The sequence below is a fragment of the Ciconia boyciana genome, chromosome 4 (assembly GCF_034638445.1).
Source record: "Ciconia boyciana chromosome 4, ASM3463844v1, whole genome shotgun sequence".
NCBI lineage: Eukaryota > Metazoa > Chordata > Aves > Ciconiiformes > Ciconiidae > Ciconia > Ciconia boyciana.
In genome coordinates, this window is record NC_132937.1 from 42,606,122 (window position 1) to 42,631,117 (window position 24,996).

A 24,996-nucleotide genomic window follows, 5' to 3' on the forward strand; every position below is an offset into this window, starting at 1 on the left:
TGCACATTTGGAGATTTGCTTGCAGGGGGAGAAAACAGAGGGGAGATTTCATTCTGCAGATCTGAAAGAAGCAGAGTAATGTGCTGGTCTGATGTAAGCACCTTTTCCCCACCTCTTAGAAAAAGAAATTATGAAAGCTTTATTTGGGGTGATTATTGTTATCATTTGAACCTACAAGGCAAAACTTTTATCCTGTATTTCTTGTCTTTTTCCTTTTCTCTGTCTATACTTTTCTCCTGCATGATGTGGAGCAGCCAAGCACGTGTTTACAATAAATGTAAGAAAGTCCTAAAATGCTTATGGAATGAGATACATATATACATCCAGTGTCCTGCTCACCAGGCAGGCACATCAGCAACCCAAACAAAAAAACACATAAAAGATATCTGTAGGTATGGGGTGCTGTCTGTTAAGCATGAACATCTCGGCCTCAGTGAAGAAGTCAGCCAGCCAAAGAAGCCAAGAGGCAATTAAGAAGCATTGGGGATGTTCTAAGCAAGCGTTACTGAAGCATGCCATGAGGAAGTATTTTGAATCAAAGCTGGCTGAAACAGTGAGCAATGCCAGTATTTTCAGAAGGCAGGAGTTTGTGTGCTCTTTATTGATGACAACTGCATTGCAGAAATAGAAAATTCTTATAAGGCATGTTTAACTCCTCAAGTCAAAATACAGTTATGCGTGGGGATTGGCAGGCTGTTTTCAGAAGAAACTAAGCTGTTTTTCCTGCTAAAACAAAGGGATCATATACCAGGCAGCAAAATTTCCCATCAAGCCAGAGGATTTCTGTCATCAGCTAGAATAGGAGATGGATTTTTTGCAAAGAAATTAAAGCAACATTTGGAAACTTCCCTGAGGGAACCGGTACAAAGATGAGAGCAGATCTCTGTGCAGCAGCTGCAACGTGCCCAAGTTAGACTGGGAAATCTGACTACAAGACTTACAGTCTGGACTAGCAGGATGTGCAGGTAGCAAACTGCTGTAGGCTCAAAGGTTTTTAAGGGAATTGTGACACTTTGGCCAAATTGCAGTAATGAAGCTGTAACAAGGACATACGTATCTAAAAATAAAATCCAGAAGGAATTAAGGCCTCACAGAGTGCAGCGGAAGTCAGCCCTGTGGCTGAGCAAGCAACAACACCAGGGACTCTCGGTATGTCGAAACATGCAATCACCTCTGTGACCCTGGCAGAGAGGAGGGTTTACTTACGGGATAAAAGCAAACAGATTAACCAGCCATTGAGGCTGGTTTTACAGCTCGGGAGTAGCTACTAGGTGGCTGTGGAATTCACCGTGACATTTTACATTTCTCTTTTGACATGCCACACCAGAAGAGGGGAGCCACTACTTGAAGAGGTTGTAGGCTGACCTCCATGACCCCCGTAAGCATAGCTGTGTCTTATATTGGATAAAAGCTGGGGCGCAGCTACTTGGAAAATAGTTAACTGGTGATAGTGGTGTGTCAAGGGATCAGCCCTTCATCGTCTGGAAGGTCTTGACAGAGATAAGTGAACAAATTCTAATTTACAGTATTTCAGTATATTAGAATTTTTTTTAAAGGAACCCCCATGATTTGCTATTGAAATGATATGTTGATGGGCTAACGGAAAACATCTTAGTGTCCTCTTGGGAAACAGCTAGGCTTTTTCCACTGGCTGAGCTCCAAAGGGTGCAAGGGCTAAATTTTGCATTCAGTCACTTAACCAAGCTGGTGCTGACAGCACCAAAAGCTTCCTTATTCAGATGCATCCCTGAAACCTTGAGCATCCACAAAGAACTTCAGCAAATTTGTGTATCTGGGCCTCGAAAGGCAGGAAGACTTCAGATCTGTTGGGCAGCTGATGGCTGGGAGCAGAACCCAGGTTCATCTCAGATGGCTGATAGTGCAGTCTTGACAAATGCTGGTTGGGACACAGGGTTCCTGTTTAAAGTTTATTATTGCAAATTGAGATTAAAAGCTGAAGACTTGAAGGGTGTTTGGTTTTTTTTCTGTGAAATGGGACGTGGCATTGACTTAGAACTGTAACTGCTTTGAGTATTTAAATGTGTTTTAGATGTAATATATGTTAGTTTGTATACAAATCTAAGCAAAGCATGTCCTGGTAGGCAGCCTGCGGCTCATGTTCTCCCTGAAAACATAGCCTGAGTAGACACCTCTTCTTTTATTTTTTAAAAGAAAAGTGACAAACTTCATTTCCTGAACAGAGATTTGCTCTATCACTCAAGCGTGGTTAACTAATGCTACCTTTGACTGAGGATGAGTCCTGTACTCCTCCCGTCTTTTCCCAGAATGGATTAAATGGGCATAGACATGCTCCAAGTGTCACTCACTAGCATGCACCATTTCTTGATCACATCTGCTGGCCACGGGCACTGGAGGAATGGCCCATGAATGGCCAGACCTCGCAAAGGCCACTCCAGTAGCGCAGCCCAGCCCAGCATGGCCTGTGCCAGGCTGACCCACCGAGTGTGGTTTAATTTAAAGCCGAGTGACAGAGCAAGGCAGGGTGGGCTGGGGGGGGTGATGGGACGCAAAACGCTGTTGCAGAGTGGGTGGAAATAATTTGTTCATACAGTGGTAGCAGGCAGGAGAAGAAGTAATGACCTTATGTTTCAGCTTCATTCGGTATTAAGAGAAGCCTTCAACCAGTAGGCACCGCAATGGATCGCTTGGAGAGGCTGTGACCTTCCATCAGTAGAAACCTTCAGGAAGCTTACAGGAATGACACAGGTATATGTGCTCCAGAAAAAAAAGGATAGGATGTGTGATTTATTGGTTTTATATTATTATTTTTTTAATGCCAATTCAACACATTTTTTTTAACATCATTAGAAACAAAGAACAGTGTGCAATGGTTTCTTTGTCATACTGTTTTTGCAGGACTCTGTCCACTCCAAGAGTAGTTTTACTCACAGCAAGTGAGTGTGAAGGGAAAAAAAGGCCATCACTTTATGAAGCTTCATATGAAGTTGATTCATAAAACATCTGTTGTGTTTAAATTGTGCGGTTAACATGCATGGCAGTTTGAGCAGGCATTGATGATTTTGTATGCTAAGAGCTCAGTTACATTCCTACTGAAATTTAATGGGATTAAAATAAAGTACTGAGGAAGAAAAAGCATAGTTAATATAAATGCTTTGTATGAATTGCATGTTCTTCAATTTTTCTTATTCCTGTGACTTTTAAACAGTAATATACAGAGGGAGTGTGATGCAAATTAGAGAAGTTGTTTAAGATAAAAGAATCAGGTAAACAGTGAATTTTGTTTGAAAGACCATGAATATGCTTGGACTTATATAAGCAATGTGGGGCATAGTGAGATGTCTCAGAGAAGTTGCGTCTACTGTCTTCCATGGTGAGGAGAAAGAGTGAAAAGAACGTAATACAGGTGATTTGTCTGTGGCACAGGCTTCTCCAACAAACATCCCACAGACAGCATACAAATACAGTAGGAAGAAAGGATAAGGCAACAGATACAGGGAGTGATCTTGAATATAATTTTTGTTTGGTTTTGGGTTTGGTTTTTTTCCCACGGTTTTGGTCGATTAATGAGGAGAGAGTCAACCCCAGCACTAGTGCAGCCAGGCAGGAGCTCTAACAGCACATATAAGAATCTCTGCTTGTTTTTATCCACCAGCTCTTCCTGTTGAGGCAAGGTTTCAAGGGAGATGTGCTGTCTTTGAGCTGATGAAAGTCTGGACAGTCAGCATGACAATGGTGAAGATTTGCATAAAGTTCAGAGAAAGTAAGAGAGACGGAGAGTCTCGCTGCAAAGGGGGAAGGGCAGGAAGGCATCTCTGTGGGAACAAGTCAGGTCTGCAGTTCTCCAGGATGGAGAAACTTGGACAGAAACTTGCAGCACTTCGTGAGCAAGTGCTCATTAAACCACGACAGCAGGTTGTGCAGCAATGCTGCTGTAGCTTCCTGGTAAAACCTCTGGAATAATTTTCTGCTGTAGTGCAGTTTGTGTCAGCAAAGTGATGCTTGTAACAGTTAAAGGGCCTACATGCATCTGAAGTTTACATAGGCTATTTTATCATTAGGTTAATTACATCCCTCCTTCCTAAAACGTGAAAACACAGTGGCAAAACTCAATAGCACTAGACCTAGATAAGTAATCTGTGACGTGAGCATAAAGCTCGGGTTCTGGTAGTGCTGGTGACATCCCAGTGGTTTGGTGACTGAGAGATACCACAGAAGTCCAGGATTCATGTAAGCTCCATCCTACGGCAGGAAGAATAAAGCCTCTAAAGTGGGCTTCTCCCTACGATGGGAAGCAGCAGTAAGAACTGCTGAGAAGAGGAACAGTTCGTAGGTTTTGGAAGAAGAGATCCGACAAACTCACTTTCCATTTTCACCTCTCTCCCCTCTCCCCATCCCCTCTGCTGAGTATAAAGCAGTGTAACAGAAACAAACCCTACATACACCAATGGTTTCTCTGAGAAAGAGGTGGTGGTTTATTTCTACCCATTTGAGAAGGACTGTGGCCCAGTGAGTATTTATTTACCATGTACCTTTCCTTTCCATCCGACACGTAACGAACATGGAAAAAAAAAAGATGGTTCTACCCATCTCCCATCTTCTATGTGTTGTACAAACACTTAGGCCTTATTTGAAGTAGCATACCACTGCCTTCCAAGTGTGCCTACAGATATATTCACTAATTTGCAATTCTGATACATGCATTAAATACACTTCCAACCTGTAGGAATACCCATGAGAGTCATAAAAAAGCAGCTACTTATCTTCTGAAGCCAATGCCAAAGTAGACAGCAGTTGATGGGTAGCAAATACTCTTAAAAAGAAGTTTGTCCTGCAGAGCAGAACGTGTGAAGGCACCCACACCAGGCTCACACACACTGCCGAGGGCACACCAAGAGCATTAGAAACAGACCTCAGCTACAAATACAACCCTCTTCTTGCATAAGAGAAGTCAGTGATGACAAAAGAACTTGCTTATTTCAAAACACATTTCCTACCTGTTCTACGTGTTCTGCCACAACCCAAAATTAACAGCATATGCCATTATGACCAGAAGTGAAGAACACCACGAGAAAGCCTGAGCCACACAGGCATCGGATTTTGGCTAAGACACTTTGCAGTGAGATTTGTACTGCAAACGCAATCTTTGTTTCACTTTGTTATTAGAAATGTCATACCTTTTTTCTTGCTTTCTCAGGATTGTAATTGCACTAAAAAGTTCCTGTTCCATAAATACACCGATTTTTTTTTTCCTCTCATGTTAAGGGACCAGCTGGGCATAGGACCTGCCTACTTACCTGCACTGTAGTTCTTGTACCAGAAACACAGGAGTGAAAGGAAAAAGATACACAATACAAACGTATCTCTGCACACCATGAATATTTTTGTAAGATTTATGTCTAGATAAATAACACAAAATGGCTATAGAAAACAAAAAACAAAAACCAAACAGCTGGCAACTCTGCTCTACGACATGATCTGAGATATTTCCCCTCTCCCAGAAAAAAAAGGTTAAACTCTTTAAAAGACTCATGAAAGTACCTCTAAAGTATCGAAGTTCCTCATATACAGTCTAGTTTGCTTTTGAAATATTATATTGTACCTATACAAAAAAGCAAATAGTGGAGAAGTCCCATGTTTTTGACTTGAGCTTTTCCATTATTACTTGACTTTTTAAGTGATTGCAGGTGGAGGCTTGCTCTCTCCATGTAATGCCATTGCCACTAGCTAGCTCTAAAAGGGTAGGAGTGTAATAAGGGAGCCAAGCTCTTAATATTTCTGGGTTTAAATTTTTTCCCTTTTTCATAGTCTTTTTGTCTTTTGATTAAGAGATTGAAAGTGTGTGTCATTTATATTTAAGCACAACTATCCTGCATTATTTAAGCGCAAAATTCTTCTATAATACCTAAATTTTTTATGTGACTTAGTTTACAAAGATGTTACCTAAATATAATTACTCCCTGCTGCAACATAGCTTAGGCACAACCATCTGCCATTAAGCAATGACAGGAAGCTTGATGAGTTAAAAGAGTAACAATGGAAACCTAAATGAACTATATACAATTTTTTTTTGTGGGAACCAAACTGTACTAAAAATATTTTTTTAATGTCGGTACATATTCAAAGTTAAAACCAGACAGTAGTCAAATAAATATCCTTTAATAAAGAAAAAAGGAATAATTTTAAAGCACCAAAACTGTGAGTATGATGTTACATCGCATGTACAAGAAGGTGAGTGCAGTACTTTGTGTACAGGTTTAAATTTCTGAGTCATGATAATAAAAAACATGAAATACATAGCAATAAACTTGAATTGCAGAAAAGCTGCACTAAAGAAAAAAAGCAAAAAGCAGACAGTTAAAACTTTCTTTAGTTTTTAGGTATTGCTAGAAATGTTTGTTTAGTATTTTACCTTTTTTTTTTAAACATACTTGTTGCTTAATACTTTATAACATTGAGCATTTTTAGGCATAGTAAATTTGCAGAGTCGTTTACAATAAAATATGCATTTAATATGTCCTTTTGAATATAATAGAGTTAAAGAACTTTCTTAAAGCCAAGCACAATGTGCTAGTAGTGTTTGAGTCTACCGATAATATTGCACAAAGCTAGTGAATGGCAAATTGATTTTCTTTTGATTATTTATTTACTCAACAGGCTTAACAAACAAGTTAGTTTCATTAAACTTCACTGGCTTCATTCATGCAAGACAACCTGCAGCCATCTGTATTTCTTAAGCTTTCATCTTATGATGTACATGTTTAAGATGAAATGCAAAACATATAGCAACCACAGTAACACACTGGGAGATGTTAAGTGAGTATTCCTAATCCCCAACAGCTATTTCCCAATTTGGAAATCAGAAATATGTTTCTAAATCTGAAAATCAAGCCAGTCTACGGCAAACTAATTACTGAATAGGTAACAGTCTCTGGAATAAAATCTCTGCAGAGTTTAGACTATGTTCACCAAAATGGCCATCATCCTTTTTACTTGTTCCAAATGGACACAGTACTGGTTTAACAGCCTTAGATATTGGCTTTAAATAATACTCTACATTAATATTTAGAAACTCAGCAGAGTAAAATTCATTGCATGGTCATTTTCCATATTAGAGGTACATCAGAGCATTCACATTTAAGAATGGAAAGACCTTTTCTGTCAAATTCTGAAGCTCTGGGCCACAGAATATAGAAGACCTGAATCACAATAAAAATACATAAATGTCAGGTTGCAGATTCACCACAGTCAGAGCTGGGAGTTTTGGATTAATAGTCAAACTGAATGGGAAGTGCAAAGAACCGTATATACAACAGCCCTTCCCAAAAACATACTGGCATGCCCACCCACCTTTGAGCCTCCTAAAAATTCTAATTTTAAGTATTTATGTATTAGGCAGCAATTAAATATAAATTTATTTTGTAGGAAAAATTTAAATTACAGTATATTTATAGGTTAAAAATAGCCATTGCTGTACTTTTTACAGCATTGATAGCAGTATGTCAATGTGCTTATTACACCAACGAGCAATTTGCAGTCGTTTAGGATGACCTACTGTCTGTCAGCTCAGTAGCACTGAATCATGCAACGCGCTGTGCTCTCCCAGTAAGGTGCTTCTATTTACTCCTTTTCTTTGCAAGAAGCTTCACTTGTTCTTAACATTAATTCTGTAGTGCTAAACATAACAACATATTGTCCATGCTTATGGAATAATTACCAGAAATATATCCAGGTAATTTAATTACATAAGCGTTACAATGAAAATAAAATCTGATCACACACATGAGCAAACTTGATTTACAAATTACACTCTTGAAATTCAGTGCAACAAACGGAATAAGGGTAACATTAACCAATAAAAGTTTCTGCCTCCTCTTCTCAAGAAGTTGCATCTTCAATAATGCACCTGTCACTACTTTAATATGAAACATTACAGAATATAGTGCTTATACTCAAAATGATTCTTTACAAATAATGTAGTGAAGTATTTTCAGTTCTATCCCCAATGCAGCCACAAAAGAACACAATATATAATCATACTAATTTACTTTACAGGTGTCTGGTGTAGGATGCAGACTGTCAGATTTAAAAAAAAAACCAAACCTTAAAAGTGACGTTTAAGAAGAAAAAAAAAAAAAATCTACCCTAGACAGGTAACTTAACCAACATGAAAACACAGTAAAGTGAGTAAAATAAGACTATTGGTCATTTGTAAAGGACCTGGAACCTCTGTGAATGAAAGCATGAAATTCATGTTGATGCAGATTCCATTTCTGATCAAAATACTATTACCATTTACCTTACATTTTGGTTATTTGAGTAGAAACTGAGTATTTGTTTCTTGTTCCCCATCATAAAAGAGTATTCAGTCCTCACGTAAGCATTTGTACAATAAACATTATGCATTCCAACTCTTTACCTCACTGGATCAGTTACACTATACTAAAACAGTTTTAATTTGAACAAAGAAAGAACTTTCTAAAAATGGAAGAAGCCTGAAAGCTGACAAACTACTTCAGATAAAAGACTAGCAACAACACAGCCACAACAATGAAGTCCAGCCACAAATGAAAAATACCAATAATAGGTAGAAAGGTATTTTTATGGGGGCTCTCTTTCCTTGCATATGTTGAAGTGTTTTTTCTGTAGCGATGCTTGCTAAGATTTCTCAAGGGCCAACACAATTATTAGAGCTCTTCTCAGCTATGGAGGAACAGATCTCAATGCAGGACTGTCATAATTTCCATAAGTTTCTTGTGAATACACTTAAACTTTCCCCATTTGCTGCTGTAGCCATCCCACTGCAAAATTTCACATTACAGAGGATGCAAAGTTTTATGCATTAGCCTGTACGCTACATATGCACAGTTTTTATATCAAAGCAGAGAATTATGTGAAATTGTGACATCTAGTGACTCATGGCGGATTAAAATCCAGGATTATTTTTTTTAGCAGTATGTGGAAAAAAAAGAATTTACTTTCCACATTGAAGACAGCAGTTTTGAACTGATATGAACTGCTATGCTCAGCATAACAACTACTTTAATTGTGCGCATAAAATACATGTTCATATGAGAACTCCATTTCTAAAAACTAAGCTATTATAGAAATCTAATATTTCAGCTAAATATAAAACAGATTAAGGACAGTAATATTTCTCAATCATGCACACATTTTTCAAGGCAAAGATCATGTGGCAAATGAATCTGAAAATTGTAGTACAGTACAGCGTGGAGCTATTTAGATAAATCACAACACAATGCTAAACTGTAGACACAAATGTTGTGCAAGGGGACCATTGCACCTATACTTTAAAATTACACTATTTTTCCTTGGTTTGGAATTTTGCTCGTGTCCCATACGCATACTCTGAGGAATTGAACTGCAGGCTGGAAAATAGGAAAAAATTGACATAAAAGTTGTTCAATCACCACTATTAATTTAGAACTAAGTTTCAGATGAACTGTGTAATCTGAATTACCATTCTACATCGTAGTTCTGCTTTGTCTACAGCCAAAAATTTATTTTATTACCTCGGTTTTAACATGGTGTGACTGGAAGTACAGACAAATGTAGAGCAAAAATACACCACAGCTTATGGTACAGGCAACATCAAATGATTATGATGAACTTTGAAATTGCTGTTATTGCTGCATGAACACAGTATTAGGCAGCTTACAACCACACCATGTAACTTAGGGCTCAGAGAAGTGGTTTAAGAAAAAAACATCATGTAGTTTTAGGTCCTTGGAAAGCCAGTATCGAGTGTTTCAGAGAGCTGATCTCAGGACAGAATACAGACCTGACAACTAATACAGCAAAATCGATACAATTCTACAGTAACGCTGCTCACAGGTGCTTTGAAAATGAATGTTCACTAACTTTATAAATAAGGCAACAAGGTTAAGAAAATGCCTGTCAATAGCAAGGGTAAAGTGACATCCTTTCAAGATGTTTGACAGAGCTTTAATTTCAGGACAGCCACAGCAGAACAACTGAAGGGTCCAACAGCTGAGGCTCCTTTAGATTACATAGCCTATTGCTAAGTAAGTTCTCCTGTTCCTATTTCTATAAGTAAGTGGCAAGACATGAAATCTCCTGTTATAAATATTAACACAGTACATGTTCCATTACATGACAGCAGCAATGCATAACTCCGCTTAAAAAAACCAAACCAAAACAAACAAATCCGCATAGCAGTTTGTCACAAGAGGAACAGTGAATGGAACACCCCACACAAAGGACAGGGACTGTGTATTTCTCAAACACAGTGTATGTCATGCTAGTAAAAATAAAATGCTAGTGAAAATTCAGTTTTCTTAGAATTGTAACGGGCTGACTTTGATATCACATAGAGTTTCTAGATGGGACAAGGCTACCTGTATGTACTGACATACCTCTTAGCGCTGTGGTATTGTAAGAGTAGCTACCTGCAGCCATTAGTCATGAAGCTTAGGATTACTTCTAAGTATTCACTACAGAGGAAGTTGTAACTCCCCTTTAAAAAAAATAGTCAGGATCAAAAGGGAACTTATTTTTTCAGCCAGTAGGCTTTTTGGGTATGAAATACAAACATTTTTGCAGCCACTAAAGGGAACAGTAAAAACGAGCAAGAGAAGCATGATTTTCACAACTGAATTATCAGTATGTTTTAAGTGCTTTAATCTTTTTTAAAGAAGGCTGCTTAGAGTAATCAAAAGCCATTTTAAACAAAAAGAGAAAAATAATTTTAAGTATGAAATTACAAAATATTGCTTCTTATAACAATGATAAAAATATAACTAACTTGGTTCAGCATAGCTAAATATTATTTTAAAAAAGCATGAAAATGTCTACTTTAAAAAGGTGTAAGACTACAAATGACTACTAAAAAGGTGCTGCAGTATGTCTTGCTAAATATACCATGTTGGAAACAAACATGTTCTTGAATATGTACTGAAGTCAACTCTTACTTCTCATTGTGCTGTGGTCACTTGTTACTTTTCATACTGACATACACTTCTTCAAACTAAGAAGATAAAAAGTCTTAGTTGCACATAACTGAATTTCAGCTACTGTAGTGCAACTAGGAATTCTGCTCTTTCTGGAATATCACACTGCTACATAGCAAGCTTCTCTGCAAAGAGCTATTTAATTGGATTTTCAAGCAGATGATATATTCAGTGCAGTGAAGGGGAGGTTTTATAGTAGCTGGTTTGATGTCTTGGCCGAGTCCCCAGGTTACTCTAAGAGCAAGTGTTCTCCCAACTCAAAATGCCCCCTCGCTTAACTGGCCACACATTACTAATGCAAATATAAAAAGTGCTTAAGAATCAGGCATTCTTGATTATATAAAATGCACATCTAAACAACTTAGCCTTCTGCTCAAACCAGAATTTTTGGAACAAATTAAAGAAATAAGTGACCCAGAAATTAACATTTCAGGCCATTTTTTCCATATACTTAATCATTTGCAAAGAAAGACTATTTCTTTGCCAAAGAAAGCCTCCTGTGGAATTGATGGTCATAACTGCTGGCTCTGAATTTTCAGAAATGAAGAGGAAAAGTAATCTTCAACGGGGGTTTCTTTTCTCACGTCAGTGGCTGTGAATCACCTGTTTGGGGGAAAAAAAAAAAGGAACATCTGAAAAGCTAAACAGCTGTACGAATACTCTCTGATCAACATATTAGGCAATTCCAACATGCAATACTGAGCAGCGTCTTCAAAAACCTTGACTCTCTTCCTTGACTCTCTTTGCTCCTAGGGTAATGACACACTAACTCTGGAGACAGGACACACAGAATATGACCAGGTCTTTTTTTGCCTTCTGGTATTATTGGCAGTGAACACAGATTAGAGTTTGAAGAGGCCCAAAATACTGGATTAGAAGACTATGGAGAGCAAAAGCTTGCTTCTCATCCATTACTTTGTCACTCCCAGGAACCCAGGTTTCCCATTACTTATAGTACTCTTAATGTACTATAGTGATTTATGTGTACCATTATGTACACACACATACACACACACACAGAGATAGGCTTGGGATACTTTTGATACCCAGTAATTTTCCTATTTTTCATACAGAAGCTGCTGCATCTTTATACTGCTTGTTCAGCTGTACCTCCAATACACAGAATGCCTCAACATTTTTGGACGTGGTTTAGTGTCTGTAAGGAAGGAACTGCTCTTGAAGAAGTTAGTCATATAACTTTATGTAGAAGTAACTCATAAAGCAGATAATACAAGAGTTGACTACATCTCCTGCAGGAAATGGTTACTATTAGTTTGTCTTCAAACTTCAATAATTAATGAAACCACTTCAGTGGACATTGTTAATACTCCTTGCATATACATTAAGACACTTTTTGGCACTTGATAAACACCATACATCATTATATCAGATTTAGCCTTCATTCCTAAGGCAAATAATTGCATTACATTTAGCCTATAAGGATGTACGTGTATGAAGGATAGTTCGTAACATATGTGCCAATATACTTTTGTATAACTGTTTTCAACCTAAAATCTCTATGCAACTGTTTTTTGTATGTGCAGAACTTACAGTTAAAAATCAGTAGGTCAATCTTAAAGCATGGTATGAAATGGATAACCTTATAGTAAAAAATACTATTCTGCTATTTCTACAACAGACTTTCATTAGATTTTACTCTTGTGTAATAAATTCTGGGTAACCAGTCTATATGTTCAAGCAAGCACACTCATCTGTGTGGAAAGTATTTATTCAGCTGAATTTCATGAGGGCTTTGTCTCAATCTCTGTTCTCCCAGATTATTTCACGGGTTTCCATAGCAGGGGCCTGTTTTACTTTCTGAGCTGTCAGCTATTCTGTACAACCATTTTTCAATCAAATCTGTACTATCTGTTAAATAGTCTCATCTCATGAAAACAGGATTGTTTTTGTAATAAAATATGATATTCGTAAGAGAAAGCGGGTCCCAGATGTGTGAAGAACTCCAAGGAGCACACACTCAGAATTCTGACACTGCATCCTGCTTTAGGTCCAAGTGATTTCACAGGACTTCAGCATTTGACAGGAGTGCATCCTTAAAAAGGGAAGATACCGTAACTGTAGACTGGTAGAAAGGAGACAACAACCAGTGCACTATAGGTACTGCATGGCAGTGATTTTCAGCCTACACGCTTAACTGCTTCTACAGGGCTGCAAAAAATAGCAGAGGAAAACATGTATTTATATTGTATGGCAAGGGACACATATGACTTCTAAGAGGATACACTTCCAATGGGAAATGTTTAGGAGGTCCACCAACTAGATTAGATTACAAAAAATTCAAAGTCACTCTACGATAAATTCCTTCCTTTTTTTTTTTTTAATGACCCATAGTATTAAAGCGTCTTCTTGCTAAAAAATGCAAACAAGATCCCAAAGAATGTTAGATTTACGGAAATCATGAAGTCAAATCACAAAGTTTAAATTTGCTCAGTTATCTAGGAAATGAAAAGAGAATAATTGCACTGAGAAAGCCAAGTCAATTCCAAGGCATGTCTTTTCTTATAGCTGTCACTTGATTTCTGAAGGGCTGTGGTAGTGGGAGTTTTCAGTATGCAAGTAATAGAAAAAAGTTACATCCAAGCGAAATTGTTTTCACTTTGAGTTTCAGCAAGAGTTAAGTACACCTCCACTCCTGGATTTTCAACTCCAAAACTAGCAGTACATTTGGTATGGAATAGAAGGAGCATGCCATAATTAAACAGTATTAAATCATTAGTGTGGCCAATGGCTAGTTCATGAGGAAATAAAGGCAGCATTTATTTTCCTTTTTAAAAATTTTAAACATTATTATTTGAAAATAGCATACCAACGGAACAGTTTGAGACATAGTATTTCATAATTACAACAACATTCAGCAGATGATGTGCTAAGTCACCATCACTTTTTAAACAGCTGTAGCACTTTATTAATAGTCACTCTCCAGCTATGGTAATAACTGACCAAGGTAGAAATGCCTGATCATAAACATCCAAAAAGGTTATCTTTTTCCTACTGCTAGCTGTGTTGCAAGGATTATATTTATCTTCCATATTCTTGAAATAGCCTTTGATTTCTAAACAGGTTTTAAAATTCTTTACAGATTGTCATACCTCTCTTTTCTCCAAATTTTAAGTTTAGTGGGAGCTTTCATTGAGACTTAAGTTCATCCACATGCCAGTAGCATAAAATAACCACCACAGAAGAATAGTGCCATATGCTGTTGTTGTAATCAAGAACCTCTTTGTGCTACTGATGCAGCCATAATTTTGCAAACTAATCTCTTGACAGTTTCTGGTTTGTTCTGAAATCATTAACTTCATCTGCTGAAGTCTAGTATCTGTACTTTCAGGCACTGTAGCTTAGTATAATGCAAGTTCATGGGATTCGTATGAGTAGCAGAAGTATAAATTATATTTGAATATTTACTGTTTATAGTCTGGAAATTCAGTTAAGTCAGACAGTTTACAGATTGAAACCAAGCTATCGAAAAGTCAGTCACACGGGGTAACCAATGAGATTTCAATGTGTTCAGCAGTCAAATCTAATTGTCCTTCACTTGGAGCTATTCAGTCTGAAGCGATAAACTAAATTTTTACAAGGCCAGAAGTAATTAGAAAATAAGTACAAGGTGTGTCCAAGAGTGATTGTGCTGTTTTGTTACTTAAAAGCTTTTTAAAGCTTTTTGGTAAGCTGCAAACAGTCCCTTCAAATTTACTAAATAAAATAGAGCTTTTTATAGGAGCAGTCCTGTCAATATTCAGCAAAAGTATTCAAACAACAAAAGGCTAAGATGTTGCCTAAAAAAAGTTTTCCTTACTATAAACCTTAAATTCCTTGAAAAGTCAGTGATACTAAATTCATATGTGCATGTTTTACCACGCTGGACGTCAGTTTAGTCACATTCATACTAAGTCTCCTAGAATGCACAACCTGAGGCTTAGTCACTATTGTTATACAAAAAGTGTTGAAGAAGTATTTTTTTTTAAATGTAGGTTAATTACAGGTTAATTTTCCCAGTCTGTGCAAGGCAAACTCTCCTCTTCATCCTCTGATTCAGGTGATGCTTCCTTAATTCGTCGCAACGCTTCATGGATGCTCCTTGTCAGGGGGTCAGTATCAGGCAGAATTGTAAAGGATTCTCTCAAAACATCTTTCTGCACTTTCTTCAGTTTCACTCCTTTCCTGATCTGTGCCAAGATGTTATTGCTATCATCTTCATCGGGAAAAGGAGGGAGACTTCTCTGCTCAACTTTTCTTAAGTGAAAGCTGCCACGTTTCAAGGAAGCCAGCACTTCATCCATCGGGGAACTCACTGCAGTAAATCAAAAGACCTTCAGTATTATTTTTACTAAATTTTTATCAGTCTTCATTTATATTTCCTACAGACCAAAAAGTAGCTGCATACTAATAATGTGATAGTCCCATACCATAAATATAATGGTAGCTCAACTATTGTTTTAGCCTCTGAATTTATCTTCCCTATTATCAGGTCAAAACTGGTTTATACAGACAATTGTAATTTCTGAAACCCCTTAACCTCCTATCAGGCAGGTAGTAAAACTTTTTCAAAAAGATGGCTTTCCTGTTTGCAGTCAGGAAAGTCAAAATAGCTGCAATGAATCCAACACAATGAAAGTGCTTATTACATTATCTTTCTTGACTTTGAAATTCGGGTACTGAGTACGTATCTTAAGTATTGGACTGTGCAGTCCATTCTCGGCACTTGCATTTTGTGGCTGATTTTACCTACTATATGACTATTACTACATGCCAGTGAGGGAAGCAGCAGTACAGTCAACTCTAACAGCACACATTTTCCTGCTTCTTTGGATTCATGTATGTATTAGCACCTAGTCACAGCATGCCTATATAAATTCCCTTCCTTTGTAATTAATGAAAACAGAGAAGTGAGAGTTAACACTTTATGACAAATCCTTCCTTTATCACCGATTTGAAACTAGTTCTCTGCAGAAATAAAAAAAATCAGGCTTTGGCTCTTTGAAGACCTACAAATAGGTAAGATCTCTATCCCAGAGAATCCATTATAATAAAGTACAACAGCCTGAAATAGTTTGCATACAGTAGCACATACAATGTGCAGCACATGTCAATCAATAGATGAATATCCATCTCCAGTTCTTTTTTGTATATTGTAGAATACATTTTAAAAACCTGTTTTGCCTTTATGAGTGGGCTTTGTCCATCAGACTAACGGCCTAGACGGTTGTAATAGACACAAGGAAAATAGAAATAAAAGAAGAATACAGGACTGCACATTGGAAGGAGGAAGGAAAGATTGTAAAACACGCATCTGTCATATAGAGACAAATTTCTGAAGCCACTTAGACTTGGAACATCTCAGGGAATACAGAGCAGCAGGTAGAGTGCTGCTGCAGACATTAACAATACTCTTAAGAAGGAGGATGTAATTTGATTTTATATTTGTCATTTTATGATGTATATCAAATTGCACACACAATACATGCTTTATATAAAACTGCAAGATAAAATGGGTATCAGAAAAATAAACAATAGAACTACAGAAAAAGAAAAATGGAGCACAGCAGCATCAGAATTGATAATGAACTTAAGACACTGTACCTGCAACCTGCAAGACTCAGAAGAGCTTAAGAATTCTATAACTATGCAGTTGCTTCAAGGATTTTCAGTCACTTAAGGACAATTCTAAAGGAAACACTCTTGCTTCTGTCTGATTGATGAAGACAGTTCTAATTTTGATTTTATCTGGATGAGGGAAAATGTCAATGGAGGGATGTTTTCTGTAGTTGTAATTGACAGAGCCAGATAGAATTTTTAATAAAATGTTATTACAGCCATATTACAGCAGTGTGAATCGGGGCCCACTCAAGGTACTTTTTCTTAGTGACTTCCAGTAAAATAGTTCAGCTGGGCACTTTTGAAAATCCCATCTGCGATTTTCAAATAAAAACTTGGCTCCAATATAGGATGTTTCACCAAAACACCAGGATTATTTTCTTCAAACATGGCTGCCATTCTCCCCATTTTATATATGGGATAAAGGATAAACAGTTAAAAACAAGTAGCACAGAATCAACAAGTTGTAACAGATCTCCCAGCTCAGTCCTGTGCTCTATTCATTCTCCTCAGTTTCCAAAGAAGTTTTGGATCTTTTAACTATTTATTAACATGCTTTGCTGAATGATTACAGATTTAATTTCCAATTGTAGTTAAACATATATATTCTTACTCAGCTGTAAAGGGTACTTGAGGGTTTGTGGATTTTTGTATGAAAATTTGAAGAAACCTTGAAGATAGCACTCTCAAGGTTTCCTATGTCCCAAGACAAGTATTCATTTTAGTAGGTCATAAATTATGTACAATTCTGTTATTAAAAAATCACTGCACCCTCAGGTGAAGCATATAATATTTGCACTGCTGGCTGTAAACTAGATAGGAAAAGATTCTTTTAGGCAATGTTTGGCTCCATCTTCTAGCTAGTCTAACATGGTATATCGTAGAATCAGTTTCACAAGTGTTTTCTGTCTAACTGAACAAGTATACTGCATGCTGTCCTAAAGGTCCTAAAATTTGAGTTGCCGACATTTGTCAACTGAAAAGGATTTAACTAATTTTCCATTAATAATTATAAATGAATCACAGCATACACTTTTCTATAGAGCAATTCAAAAGAGGAACTGATGTGCATTACAATTAAATACACAGAAATGAAAACATTACCTCTCCTCCTCTGTAAACCCTCTAGATCACCAGTCTTCTTAAGCTTCTTCTTGGCACTGACTAGCTGACTGCTGTCAAACAGATGTGCTGGTGGGACTCCAGAAGAGTGCTGGACTCCTTTCTCCTCACTCTGACGTTTAACAAAGCTGTCGTTCTTCTCTAAGGATTTGGTGGCATCTTCCTTGGAGGGCAAAGGTGGAGGCGGAGGTGGAGGTGGTGGAGGCAAAGGGGGTGGAAGTGGAACTACAGTAACAGCCTCTGGTTGAAGCTCATTACTGGTGAGTGAAGAAGTACTAACATGAGGCAGTTCAGAGGTAACACCATTGGGAGGTAATGAGATATCCTGAAGTTGTTCTAAGCTTGTAGATTCCTGCACTTGCAAAGGCTGAACTGCATTTTCCAGTTCCACCTCTTCACTTTTCTCTTGCATTTGTATGGTTGCTGGCAAAGACTGAGGCTGATCGATACAGGATTCTGAGCTGGCTGCACATTTTCTTCTTGCATGAGCCAGCCGTAGTCTGGTTGATTTAAGTATTACTTGCCCAGGGTACCGCTAAAGTGAGTAAGTTATTGACAATTAGATAAGTACATGCAACGCACTATTCTAGATACTAAGTACCTGTTGCTAGGCTTTGCCTTTCTGACAAGTAAAATTCATCTGCTATTTTCATTCATTTTGCTCTGGATGTAAAAACAAAGCAAATATATCCTCACCTTTATGCAAAAATGATCTGTTTTCTAAATTTTTATTCTTGGTTAAGCCACAATTTACATGTGATTGGTCTAGTCAGGGATATACATGGGTTAGAATTAGGATTTCACTAAGAACCAGATTGTACATTCAAAACTGTTTTTTCTGAAAACTAAAATCCAGAATTCCCTCTTCCTCTCCTTTTCTAAAACTGGTCAATGGCTCCCTCTGCAACAAAGTCCTCTCTGACCTAATACACTGGCCTTAGATGTGAATCATACTGCTTAAAACAGTATCTCTTGAAAACATCAAACTTTGAGACTTTCCAAAATATTTTTAATGTAGTTCTTAAATTTGCTGCCTCAATATCTGTCTTTTCTATATTAGTTTCATTCATAGCCACTTTTATGCAAAAATGTAAACTGCTTCTGCAAGACAGGTCTAATACATTTTACACAACTGTGGTAGGCATAAAGCAATAGAGATCATAACAATAGAAACATGGTCATACATAAAGTCAGTTCATTAACAGTTGCTGGTTAAAATAAGTAAATTTGCTCTAATTTACAGAAGCTATGCAATTCAAAAGCCTTGCAAACAATAAGGATATGAACAGTATACTGCTGAGCAAGACAGCTTTCCAGTAAAGAAACTTCTCATACGTATATTTTTTAATGTATTCAGCAAAAACAGAAAAAGTCTTCACCAATTAATACGGTCTCTGTTTTCTTGCACTTTCACCCCTTTCCTTATTCTCTCCCCTTCATTCCATCTCCTATCCATTTCTGATACTTAAATTGTAATAGGAAGGGGCAGGTACTGGCAGGTGTTCTAGCAATCAGTGGTAGTGGGGCTAAGTCAGATGGTAATGCTCTTTGTGGGAAATACCATTTAGATTATACTTCTTTTAGGGACATTTCCTAAGTGTCTTGTCACAAGATGTAGATGTAAGAGTGAACAGAAGCTTACTAAGGCACTGGGAATGTAACAGCCAGCGGAATTTGTTAACCACCAATGCCATATTTTGTTGTAAATTTTCCAAAGAACAGTTAACTATACAGCAAAAGAGAATAGCTAATAGTGTAGTATAGTCCTGGAATGAGTGAAAATTTCTTTTGCAAAAGAAACTGGTGGAAAATAACAACTCTTCTTCTGTTACCTGTTTAAACGTGCGAAGTCTGTCCAGTGTTTTCTGTCGTTCCTGACTAACCCAGGAGCTCTTTCTTTCCTCTTCATCTTGTAATTGATCTCGCTTCTGAGAAAATATATGGAAAACATGTAAATATTACATCCGATGCTATGTTTAGCATCATTTAAAAAAATGAATTAAAATAACTCTTCTAATAATTGTTAGGAATTACCTAACAATCTACTTCTCAAATAAACACATTTGTGAACTTGGCCTTTGTCTTAAAGAATATTATGTATTTCATGTTTTATAATCTCAAAAAAATGCAAAGCTCAGTAAAGAAAGATTTCAATCTGGAACTGGAACACTTGAAGACTTGTTACCTTGAAAGATGAGAAATAACTAGAGATGTGACAGAATATTATACTGAAAAAATCCCCTTAAATTAAAAATTATATAAATTATCCAGACAGCAAACCAGTATCCATTTTCTCTCATTCCAAGAACAAAATGACAGTCCACATTGCAAGGCTGCCCGTTTAAAACAAGTCATATTAGTATTTCCACAGTGCAAGAAATCACAGAACTTGGTGCCACAAAGTTTTGAATCCAATTCTGAGCAAATTAAGTAAACATTTTCATTGTCATTTACAACAGTAAATGAAAGTTTTGTATTTAATTAACTTAAGCTGTCATTATGTAATCCAGATTGATTTTCTGTGATCTTACGTCAATAAAGGTTTGAAGCTCTTCGTTGCAGCTAAGACAGTAGTATTTTTTCTTGTTGGGGGATCTTACCTCAGTGAAAACACATTTGGATCCACCTCCTTTAACCAGTCAGATTCATAGAATCATAGAATGGTTTGGGTTGGAAAGGACGTTAAAGATCATCTAGTTCCAAACCCTCTGCTATGGGCAGGGACACCTTCCACTAGACCAGGTTGCTCAAAGCCTCATCCAGCCTGGCCTTGAACACTTCCAGGGAGGGGGCATCCACAGCTTCTCTGGGCAACCTGTTCTAGTGCCTCACCACCTTCACAGTGAAGAATTTCTTCCTTACATCTCATCTAAATCTACCCTCTTTCAGTTTAAAGCCATTACCCCTTGTCTTATCACTACATGCCCTTGTAAAATGTCCCTCTCCAGCTTTCTTGTAGGCCCCCTTTAAGTACGGGAAGGCTGCTATAAGGTCTCCTCAGAGCCTTCTCTTCTCCAGGCTGAGCAACCCCAACTCTCTCAGCCTGTCCTCATAGGGGAGGTACTCCAGACCTCTGATCATCTTCATGGCCCTAGTCATCCATTTTCACAAAACATGAGCAAAGTTACTACATCTTTGAAACAAAACACAACTCTTCAAATTTACTGGAAGTGGATGCTAGTTATCAGATGGCAAACGTCATTGTATGCAAGTTCAGAAGGTATCAGGAAAAGGTGACAGAACTAAAAGGTGATTATAAAGAAAAAACCCTGAGCAGAAACAGCAGGTTTAATTCTTAGAAGACTCACAGCATTAAGTATTACTTTTAAAAGCTCATATTCATCATCGAAATTACAAATTCTGATCACTTTTGAGAACTATTATTGTCATTCAGTCAACACAAAAGCAGTGTCTGTCTGCTTGCCATTTTCAGAAGTCAGCTAGTGGCCTGCTGTCCTTCATAAAGCGCCAACTCCTGTGATTTGGAAGGAGGTTAAGTATAGATGCATTAGGGAGAGGAAGAGGAGAACATGTCTGAAAAATAGTAAGGACAGGAAACAGGAAAAGGTGAAGAGGAATAGAAGCATGTGGTGAAAAGAAAATAACAGAGCAATGGGGCAAAGAAGTTAAAACAGAAGCATAAAGAAAAAATTATAGCAAAAAGAAAGGATAGTTCTACCACCACACCTCCATGTTACATATGCAATCAGGTCAAACTTTTCCTGAAGCAGTCTTAAACTCAAGGGGTTTTTTTTGTTTGTTTTGGTTTGGGTTTTGTTTTGTTTTAAAATAAGAATAGTGAAATTGCAACTCTCATTTGGTTTCAGGTTTGGACACCCTTGAGGTTATCTTTTCAAAATTCTTCATGAAAACCAGTGGCTGAAAACCTATTTTACAACAGTAGTAGAAATTTTCAGTCACATTATTAACAGAAGAAAGACAAAAAAAATTCACATAAGGTTCTTTATATAATGCAAGCAGGCAACTCCATGAAATAAATAACGAAAAAGCCCTGTAGTGTTCGAGAGACAAGAAAGTCCTTCAGCTTTGTCAAGTCTTATTTTTAAGGGTGATAAATGGACTACAATTCACACAGCAAACTTCTTTGCTTTATTATAAGAACTGAAAAAAAAATATTTTTCTAAGTTCCTGAACGAGTATGCCAATACGTACTGTCTTTCACAAGTAGCCTTTTCATAAAATAAATTATGCAGCTGACTTCCTGGACAAATGTATCAAGGTTAAAAATGTATAAGGATGAAACAGAATCACTTTCACTAATCTAACTGAAGTCTGAATTAAAGAGACTTGGATTTCAATGCATCTTTGTCAGTGATCTTTATTAAATATTGATACTATATCATCTCCCAAGACCTAGCCCAGAATTTGAATATTCTTTAACATAAAGTCTGTTATGTTCAACACAAAAGTCGGACTAGCTAGCCTATTCTCTGCAATAAAATTGTGCAGAGAATCGTGGAGCACACAGCTGGAACTACATCTTTATACAACACAATTCAAGTGATTTATTTTGTAGAAAGAAGAAAAATAACAAACAAGCTTACTAAAATTCAAGAATAAATGTGTATGGTTTCCTTAGTCATTGCAGCATATCTGACGCTGTACTCAGAGATGTCTGGAATCATATGTGCACCTGATAACAAACTGTATGCAGTCTAACCCTAGCAGTAATCACGTAGACTGTGAACATTAAAGAACTATTTTATTTGCTTGGGTTCAATGTCGTCCTAACACAGCTATATACTCCCCCCTACCAGCATGATACAGAAATCCATGGTGCAAAGGTCAGGGATATACACCATCTTTTTAAAACAGCTGTCACTCTGACTACTCTCCTAATTAATGTATAATGAAGAATGCAAGCTATTCACTAAAGGCTAAACTCAACAGCAGAAAACTCAAACTTACTAGCTGAACAGCATGGTGCATTTTGTATTCCTCCTCACTCTGGTGATGCTGCTGCATCTTTTCATTATGCTTTGCGATACAGATCTCCTGTAGAGACATAAAACGTTATCTATAAAATATGAATTTCAAATATTGATTTACAGGGTATAATGTCATATTTAGCAAATAGCACTAAGCATTAGAAAAATAAAAGTTACAAAGCCTATCTCAGACAAGCTAATTTAACCAAGCTTATTTAACTTACAATAAAACCATAAAATGGAAACAAAACCAAGACAGACAAACCCACATCTATTACTTTTAACTGTCAAAAGAATGTACTCAGGCAACAGCTGCTTGAAAAGTCCATTCTACAATACCAGTACAAAAGTGGCAACAAACACCGATTTGTCAAATACTTCATAAAACCCTTGTGTAACTCCATGTATTTGTATACATGGATAATAACTAATTCTCAAATATACTACGTATTTCTGTTCATGCAACTAGGCAGCTTCCCATTTACAAGTGTCAGTTCATCTTTTGCATGTACAATCTGCAAGCATTAATAAAGTTGTTACAATTTAATGCATGCACAAGCAGGTTCACTTATTATACCAAGTTCACGTCTGTAATGCCTGGTTTAAAAACAAACATTTATTACATTGCCTGCAAATAAGAACAGATTAAAAAAAAAAACACGCCGTTTTACAATAGATAACAAGGAACAGGATGTCACTCAAACTTCAGGTAGATAATATAAAAAGAACTGAATTAAGTATCAGTTACAAAGAAAAGTCACGTGCAGGAATTTAGAGTAGCGACAAGACAGACAAGTTCATAGGACAATACTGAGGGCCAGGAAATGAGACAGTATGGGCAATGAAATTAGGCCCGGTACAAGTACCACACAGAACTAGAACAAAGTCGGATGTGTAATGAGAAACAGATCTCATGGCTGTGTAAGACGTGGCACTGTTAGGAAGCAGTCTGGAGTGTGACTGCAGCTAGAAGAACACCGAAGCGATGGGCTTCCCAGGCATCAGTCACCTTGACTTACTGGGTGGAGCCAGACAGGAGCTTTGCTATTGAAAGCACTGCTTGGGGCAGCTGACTGAGTTGTCAGCCATCAGGCAAGATACTACAGTAGGGGCAGAAAGACACAAAAACAAGCCCACAATTTTGGACACTTGGAAATGCAGAAAAAGCTACATTCTCCTACAAGCTGACTATGGACATACTGGGATCACATAAAAAGGTAGCCAGTGTTCCTGTGTAGAACAGAAATACCATTCTGTCTTGAATGTTCCTAAACAGTAAGACCATCGATGTTGCTACCGTATACAGGTAACACTCCAACAAGAGCCCGAGTTTCTGTGGAAATACTGTCCCAGCTTCATCAAAGGTGTATAGGCATAGCTAAATACTGCTGGGTTTTATGTTTGTTTGTTTGTGGAGTTTTTTTCCCTGATGAAAAGAGTTTAATTAATACAGCTGGAAAAGTTAATCCATTTAATTTGTAACTGCAGAATACAAACTACCTCATTTCTGCACTTCAAAGACACAGCGATAGCTTCAGAATTTTATTAAAGAATCTGAAAGACTTTTTGTAATACTACTACTGATATACCTTTATAGTTTATTCTCTATGTGTTAAGTTTAATTAGAAGTCTTCTAAAATAACAAGGAATGTATGTTACAAGATATAAAAAAGTATTACAAAATAATGAGAAAATGTATGTTAGGTTTGGTTTGGATTTTTTAGAATCCTAGAATGCTTTGGATTGGAAGGGACCTTTACAGGTCATCTAGTCCAACTCCCCTGCAATGGGCAGGGACATCTTCAACTGGATCAGGTTCCTCAGAGCCCCATCCAACCTGACCTTGAATGTTTCCAGGGACAGGGCATCTACCACCTCTCTGGGAAACCTGTTCCAGTGTTTCACCACCCTCATTGTAAAGAATTTCTTTCTTAAATCCAATCTAAATCTGCCCTCCCTTAGTTTAAAACCATTGCTCCTTGTCCTGTCACAACAGGCCTTGCTAAAAAGTCTGTCCCCGTCTTTCCTATAGGCCCCCTTTAAGTACTGGAAGGCTGGTATAAGGTCTCCCTGGAGCCTTCTCTTCTCCAGGCTGAACAACCCCAACTCTCTCAGCCTGTCCTCATAGGAGAGGTGTTCCATCCCCCTGATCATTTTTGTGGCCCCCCCTCTGGACCCGCTCCAACAGGTCCATGTCTTTCCTGTGCTGAGGGCTCCAAAGCTGGACGCAGGACTCCAGGTGGGGTCTCACCAGAGCAGAGTAGAGGGGCAGAATCACCTCCCTCGACCTGCTGGCCACGCTTCTTTTGATGCAGCCCAGGACATGGTTGGCTTTCTGG

At 37.5% G+C, this 24,996-nt stretch overlaps 1 protein-coding gene across 1 annotated transcript in view; it reads right to left on the minus strand.

Moving 5' to 3' along the window:
- Positions 1–6,175: 6,175 nt before the first annotated feature.
- The window catches only part of JMY (junction mediating and regulatory protein, p53 cofactor), a 72,829-nt gene continuing 54,008 nt past the window's right edge, over positions 6,176–24,996 (minus strand). The window contains exons 7-11 of the mRNA XM_072859666.1: positions 22,638–22,724; positions 19,541–19,636; positions 17,691–18,243; positions 14,972–15,282; positions 6,176–11,573 (exon numbers count right to left, since the gene is read on the minus strand). Coding sequence (XP_072715767.1) covers positions 14,975–15,282; positions 17,691–18,243; positions 19,541–19,636; positions 22,638–22,724 — 1,044 coding nt within the window. The 3' untranslated portion in view covers positions 6,176–11,573; positions 14,972–14,974. The remainder of the gene's footprint in view (positions 11,574–14,971; positions 15,283–17,690; positions 18,244–19,540; positions 19,637–22,637; positions 22,725–24,996) is intronic.